Genomic DNA, 7887 nt, shown 5'->3' on the forward strand with positions numbered 1-7887 from the left:
CTGGATTAAGAGCGTCTGCTAAATGCCTAAATTGTAAATTGTAATCATGCCACATATAGGCTTTTGCCTGACGGCGTGTCGGATGTGCGAGTCCCGTTCATGACGACCTTTGCTGCGTGTCTCTCCCCGTCTCTCTCTCCCCCTCTTTCCTGTCTGTCTTCACTGTATCTATCAATAAAGGCACAAAAGCCAAAAACAAATCATAAAAAAAAAGAAATAATAATAATATTACCAGAAAGAGCTAGCCCTGAATGGCCGTAACAGGTCTAACACATGCGTGCGTGCGTGCGTGCGTGCGTGCGTGCGTGCGTGCGTGCGTGCCCCGCAAGGGTCCAAATGGACCTGTTCATTTGTACACCCTTTTGAGGAAATACTGGGAAATAAAAACTAAACAAACATCGGTATCAGTATCGGCTATCGGTTAAATTGTTTAAAACATCGGTATCGGCCAAGAATTTCCATATCCCTACAGTACCTCAAATGATTGCGATTAGGTCGATTATGTAATAACTGTGACGGGCCTACTACCACGGTATTAATTTTCCCTCCCTCCCATGGACAGCGTGCGGTTGCCATCCCCTGGGTTCCATGGCCTTCCACCTGGCCGACGGCTCGCTGTGCGACCCCGCCAACGGCGACTGCGTCTGCAAGCCGGGAGTGGGAGGCGTGCACTGCGACAGGTGCATGGTGGGATACTGGGGTTTCCACGAGTACGGCTGCCGCCCGTGCGACTGTGCGGGCGACTGCGACCCCTTCACCGGCGACTGCATGTTTGGGTGAGTGGCGCGCACGCCGTCGTCTATTTATGCCGGTGGTTTTCAACCCTTTTTCATATCAAGGTCCAATTATTTATTCGTCATTTGAGCCACGGACCACCATTTTTATGACATTTAGCCTCTCAGTTCCAAGAGTTAAACACCATTTTGTTCGTCGGATAAGATTCTGTCCACAATTCCATGCTGTATTGATTTGGTATCATAGGAGAGATAACAGGCAGACGATCAAGATTATTTTACATTCTCTAATTAGACTTATTTAAAATGTAGTAAAGCAGATGTTTAACAATAATTTAACTCTTGAGAGCATAAAATGAAACGGGTCCATTTGGTTTAACTACACTCTCAGGACCACCTGGAACCCCCTCAAGGACCACTGGTTGAAAACCACTGATTTATGCACGTGGCACTAAAGCTCTCATATCTACTTTGTTACGCTCTGGTATCATGTGCCGAAAATAGTCAGTCTATGAGTTCACAACGCATTGTGCTGGCTCCGACAAAGTATAAGTAAGGGATAATATCTGGCTAGGTGGTCATTGTCGGGAGATAATTCACCGACAGGAAGTTTAACCACCGAGGCGCTGGTTGCGTCTGCCCAGCTGCTGGGCTGGAAAACAAATGTTTTCCGACAGATGTGATTTGAGAGCAATGTTTAGCTGTAAATGACACAACTAGTCGACTAGTTTACTAGTTGACTAGTAAATCCACTAGCACTAGTCGACCTTGTTGGTACTAGTTGACTAGTTGATAATAAAAAAAAGTTAATTTTTTTATTTTCCCCCGATTTTGTAGGCCTCAAGATCAGGTAGATTATAGTTAAAGTCACCAATGTACACAGTTTTTAAATGTACAAATATAAAAAAAAAGATTTTTTTCTTTTTACATAATAGGTAGTTAAACAACTAGTCAACTAGTAAAAATGACTAGAAGTGAATGCCCTAGTGTGTTTACATGGCTGTCATGTTGGAAACAGCAGACAGCGGGGCGCAGCAGGTGCTCAGAGGGTTTGATTAGGCAGCGGTTTGTTATACAGCGGTCACTATCAAGAGATAACTCACCGCTAAATTCAGCGATTGACCAATCAGAATCAAGCATTCAACCAAGCCATGTAATAAATCAACCTAACACACACACACACACACGTGCACGCGCACACACATTCTGTACATACACTGTGTGTATACTCATTCAGTGCAGATACACCACCGCAGATATTACAGTTAGCAACTCAATATTTCACCATATCTCTTATTTGTATCCCAACTGCTTTTGCTACTCTGAATATCCCTCCGAGTCCAGGGATCAATAAAGGTTTACTTCTGCTGCACACGGAAATCATGCGTGTTCACGATTCCTTTTCGATTAGGTTAATGTTGTTTATGGTTCCTGCCATTGATTGATTGTATTGATTTATACTGTATATGCTATTCTAATAGTAGATTCTAAACAAATATATCTACTGTACGGTACACCCAGTAAAACAGCAAGTATGTAAAAACAATGTATACAAATAGAAAACACGTTAGGAAAATACCAAAATTGTTGTCTGTGGTCCTCAACATTTTTTGTATTTTTATCTATTTTATCTCTTTTGCTTGGTAATGGGTTTGTCCAGGTCAGATCTAGAGCTTTATAACTTGGAAGGAAACTCCAGTGAGCCTGTCAGAATCTTCAGAACAGATGAACTCTTCTCAGCTCTGCACTACTCAGGTAAGATACAGACTGTGTGTGTGTGTGTGTGTGTGTGTGTGTGTGTGTGTGTGTGTGTGTGTGTGTGTGTGTGTGTGTGTGTGTGTGTGTGTGTGTGTGTGTGTGTGTGTGTGTGTGTGTGTGTGTGTGTGTGTGTGTGTGTGTGTGTGTGTGTGTGTGTGTGTGTGTGTGTGTGAGAGAGCGTGCGTGCGTGCGTGCGTGCGTGCGTGCGTGCTATTTGTTGTCTGTCTCCACAGTTCAGCAACCAAGCGTTAATGGTTAAGTAATGAAAGTCTTGATAGCGAGCCTTACAAGGACATGGAACAAAGTGTGTGTGTGCGCTGTACCCAAATATGCATGGACAGTTTCCAACTGTCCCTTCCTCTTAGTCTTAGACCCCCCAAGGCTTAACTACAGCTTGCGTAAGCACATTCCTCACCTGACACACATGCACGCACAGTGATTGACACACTTTCTTGGGACACCACACAACACACCAGTGTTCATTTCTACTAAAACTATGATGAAAAATGTTCATCGGCTAACTTTGATAATTTTATGTTTGGTGTCGCGTACCTTTCGGCAGTATATATCACACAGTGGCACGGTGGCCGGGTCCTGGGTTTGATTCCCGCTGCTGGGGACGCTATGGGCGTGTTCTCTCCTCCGCGTCATCAGTGCCCATACCCAAAGTGGGGTTGTCGAAAGGGCCTTTCTGTGTGGAGTTTGCATGTTCTCCCCATGTCCCCTAGGGTAGGTACCCTCACAAAAAACATGCAGTAATCCTGGTCTCTATACTGCCTCCCCCTGGCCAGCCAGTTGGAATAACGTGTTCCTTCCACGCGCTACGTCCAAACGGGGAACCCCCCCCTGTCAGGTGAAAAGAAGCAACTCTTGGACTCCTCATGAATTGAAGGAAGCATGAGGTCAGTCCGTTGTTCTCCCCAGGTTGGCAGAGGGAGTGTAGCGCCCAGGATTACATAGACAATTGACACTAGGTTAAAACAAGAAAACGGGTTACAAAGATTGTGAAAAAATTAAATAAAAGAATTCTGTCGAAATTAACACTGCCACACACACATACACAGTACATTCCTCAGTGTTGCATTAACTCTGACGCTGAGCTGAGGTTATACTGGGTACGATCTCAGTGAGCTGAATGATCATTATTTTAATCTTTTTCCCTGCAGAGAAATGTGAATGCAAAGAGCAAGTCTTGGCCAACAGTAAACTCTTCTGTACGATGAATTACGCCTATGGTAAGAAGAACCGACAAAAAATACCCTCCACCACACACACACACACACGCACCTTATCACCACATTATTTTATGACACACTGGAATGCTCTCACGGATATACAAAGGTGTCATTGGAAGCGGCATTAAATCTGGCGTGTGTGTGTGTGTGTGTGTGTGTGTGTGTGTGTGTGTGTGTGTGTGTGTGTGTGTGTGTGTGTGTGTGTGTGTGTGTGTGTGTGTGTGTGTGTGTGTGTGTGTGTGTGTGTGTGTGTGTGTGTGTGTGTGTGTGTGTGTGTGCACGCGTGCGTTCTTTCTTAGTGTTGAAGGTGAAGGTGTTGTCGGCCCACGATAAGGGCTCCCACGCTGAGGTGGAGGTCAAGGTTCAGAAGGTACTCAGTCAGAGCACCAAGATGAAGATCCAGAGGGGGCGGCTCACACTGTACCCCGAGTCGTGGACGGCGCGGGGCTGCACCTGCCCCATCCTCAACCCAGGTCAGGGGGGGGGGGGTCATGGGGGTGGGAAATACTCTCTTTCCTTTGCTTTCCCTTTCCACATACCGGTAAACGGCAACGCACACATATTTGACATATTTTCGCATGCAATGCAATAACTATTGCAAAATGTCATGTGAATATGGTTAACACTTTAATTGCCCGGAACTATTTAATCCATTACATTCATGCGCCCAGTCGATTTATAAACACGGACGCCTTTTCCGGACGGACCGGCCGGAAGTTCATGATGTTGTGTAGCAGCTAACAATAGCCACAGCACTTTAGAGTCGATCGACAACAACGGGAGACAAGAATAAATCTATCGAGACTAGCGACTGGACCGCGGAGCGCCGTCTAACACAGGATCTTTTTTCAGAAAAAGACGGGATGATTTAGATCGCGATTTATGAACGTTTTAAGATTTTCGTTTTCATCAGCTAAACAGGGGAGGGAGTTTTTCGATGACGCCTCACTCTTGCGCGTCACCGAGGAGAGCCCAGCAGGCGCGCCTGGGCTATACAGCCATGCGATCTGTTCTCGTATCAATAAACTTCGTCTTTTGGACAATATTTCGTCCTGAGCGTCAGGCGTTACTAATAGAAAGGACAAAGAACTTCGTCCTGGGCGATGGGAGTGTTAATTGCAGTGGTGTAAAGTGACTAAGTATAATTTACATTTACTCAAGTACAGTTTTGAGGTTGTTGTTTTTTTACATTACTTGAGTATTTCAGCTTTGAGGGTTTGTGTAAACAGTAAACAACACAAACATTGTTTTGCTACCAATACTATGACTATAGCTTTGAATGTTTGTGTAAACGCAAACATTGAAGACAAAAGTGAGGACACAAATTGTGATCACTTCACACAGGTGTGATTTTACTACTCCACTACATCTCAGAGGCAAATATTGTACTTTTACTCCAGAACAATATTCCACTCCACTGGTGTATTGATTCTGAAATAATAATAATAATAATCTTTATTGTCCCGAAGGATATTCGTCTTCACAGTCTGTTCACACTGTTCACACCCACATCAAAAACAACACATAGCTCATAACACCAAGACAAGACAAAAAACATGAGGTCCCCACTGTGTACAGAACCATCCTATCGGCGATGCAGTTTGTTTAATGCTGCGATGGCCGAGGGGACAAAACTCCCACTAAAACTATTTCCATGGCAAAGTTCTGTATCTTTGTCCAGATGGCATGAGGTTAAAGAAGTGATACAGGGGGTGATCAGTGTCATTTGATATCGAAAGTGCTAGCCGTGTGATGGCCTTATTGTTCATTTCAGAAAGTGTGGGTGTAGTCTTGATGATCTTAGAAGCATTACGGGTAATACTGAACAAAATGTGTTTCTGTGTGTTACTGTTGGGCATGGTTGAGCATGGAAAAGCAACTCTGTTGGCTGACGCCTTGTGACCGTTCCTCAGGTGCGGAGTACCTGGTGGCGGGTCACTCGGACCGCAAGCACAGCCGTCTCCTGGTCAACATGAAGAGCTTCGTGAAGCCCTGGAGAGCCAGCCTCGGCCGGAAGGTCCTCATGCTGCTCAAGAAGGACTGCAACTGGTAGAGTCTCAACGGACTCGCTGGGATAGGACGGAGAGATTGAGACACTGTGGGACAGACAGACAGGTGGACAGATCGAATGGGGAGAGAGAGAGAGAGAGAGAAAGAGATCCATGAATCTTTGGAAGGCAATTGGTTGGATCAGATGAGGGGGATTGGAAAAGACCCGCCCTGGTTCTGCCCTCGTCCAAGTGTGTCCAGAGTGTGAGGCTGGCAGAATGGAACGGCTTAAAAGTGCACAGAACGTAATCACTTCAGGGGATATCCCTCCGTCGCATGTCTGAGCAAACACCTGCATCGTCGTTATGTAGCTTGCCAACGAGCTGTCAAGCGCTAGCTGCCTCGGCGCTCCGGCGAATTTCCCCCGACTGTGGCTGCCACAGCTCATCGCTGACGACGGGAGGACATCTAGTGTGCGACGGGCCGTGCTTTGGCCTTCGCCAAAGTCTTTTTGACTGAATGACCCCTGAACCCAACGAGATTGCATCACACACACAGTAACTCTCACATGTTAAGTCTTACATGGCGAGACTCGGTGTTTTCCACCCCTCTCCAGCACTTTACCCCAAAAGGATGGAACACCCAGTAGTTCCAGGGGAATGTTGTGGACGCATAGATGGCACACAAAGAGAGGAAGAACACACACACACACACACACACACACACACACACACAAAATGACTTTATATAAACCCTGTAGCAATGCCACGTTGACACATGTGTCACAGATTAGAATGTGTCGCTCTCCCGTGCGCACTGCCACTGCTACGCCGGACGAACTCGAGACACACACCAGCCTACTATGTGCAAGAAGCACCCAGAATGATGTCAGATACTGTACGAAGCCATACATGCCACTACAGGTGGTTAAACCCTAGCCAGTCCAGGTGTGCCTGTGTTGAAATCTGAGCAAAATAGTTCTATGCCATGTGAATGTATTTGGGTGTGTGTGCGTGCGTGTGTGTGTGTGTGTGTGTGTGTGTGTGTGTGTGTGCGCACAGGAGCGAGAGAGAGAACAAGTCGTATTACGAGCACAGTCCAGTTTTCAGTCCAGCTCGTTAATGTTTTAGTTTTTTTGCAAACAGCTTTGTACATCTTGATGCATTTCCCACGTGCGTGCAACGTTGATGATGCTGCATGCATTATGCATAATGAGTCAACATAATGATAATGATGATCATTATCATTGTGTGTGTGTGTGAGTGCAATGTTGATGATGCTGCATGCATTATGTATTATGAGTCACCATATTACACTCCGACGTCCAACGTTGCTGCGATCAGAAAATGTCACACTTTGTCTTTATAATTTCTTGTGTGCTCTTGTACAGTATTGTTTGTATATATCTATATAAATATTATGGTTCATGTCTCTGCCTTTTGTTAACTCATTCTAGGCCAAGTACTTATTTGACTTCTTTTTCACAAAGTAGGGCTGTGCGATATGACAATATATATATAGACGATAGAAAATGTCTATCGCGAAAAATGTTCTCTATCGTTTATATTATCGTGTTGCAAAACAAGCATTACGGCAGTATTTTACGTCACAGCCTGTAGTCAATTAAACATTGTTAAGCTTCTTAACGTGTTTAACAAACTACACTACAACTACAACAGAAAGTGTAAGATTTTTAATCCCCGAGTTTAAAATGAACTGAAACAACTAAGGAGCAGTGAGTGACATGAGGTATTTGTTTTCCTTTAATGCAGACATAGGCCTGTACTTCTGTGTCTGAGTGGGAAAATCGTATTTCTTTATTTGCTTTTTAATTGTCATAATAATAATATTATATATATTTTATTTTGTACTTGCTTTTGGCCTGTCTGTGCATGGGCAGGGCATCAGTATTATATTCATATAATTAGACTGGATATTGTTCTTTTCCTGTTTTTTGAGTGGTGCAACCACTCCTATAGACAGCTATGTGTGTGTGTCCCTGTATCCGAGCACGGAAATAGCATATCAATTATTGTCACCACCAAGTTTCACTGTTGTGCAGCCTAACACACAGACAAAGGCCAGGGAGGAGAGCTTGTACAGTACAGTACAGTACAGTACAGTACAGTACAGTACAAAGTACTCGACCTGGAAAAAAAATCTATTTCTTA

At 44.7% G+C, this 7887-nt stretch overlaps 1 protein-coding gene across 1 annotated transcript in view; it reads left to right on the forward strand.

Moving 5' to 3' along the window:
* ntn4 (netrin 4) overlaps positions 1–7145 on the forward strand; it is a 33449-nt gene extending 26304 nt beyond the window's left edge. Inside the window, exons 6-10 of the mRNA XM_079493743.1 lie at positions 563–776; positions 2395–2489; positions 3659–3727; positions 4027–4200; positions 5641–7145. Coding sequence (XP_079349869.1) covers positions 563–776; positions 2395–2489; positions 3659–3727; positions 4027–4200; positions 5641–5780 — 692 coding nt within the window. The 3' untranslated portion in view covers positions 5781–7145. The remainder of the gene's footprint in view (positions 1–562; positions 777–2394; positions 2490–3658; positions 3728–4026; positions 4201–5640) is intronic.
* The last annotated feature ends 742 nt before the right edge of the window (positions 7146–7887 follow it).

Source organism: Electrona antarctica (assembly GCF_951216825.1).
Source record: "Electrona antarctica genome assembly, chromosome: 23".
Classification (NCBI taxonomy): domain Eukaryota; kingdom Metazoa; phylum Chordata; class Actinopteri; order Myctophiformes; family Myctophidae; genus Electrona; species Electrona antarctica.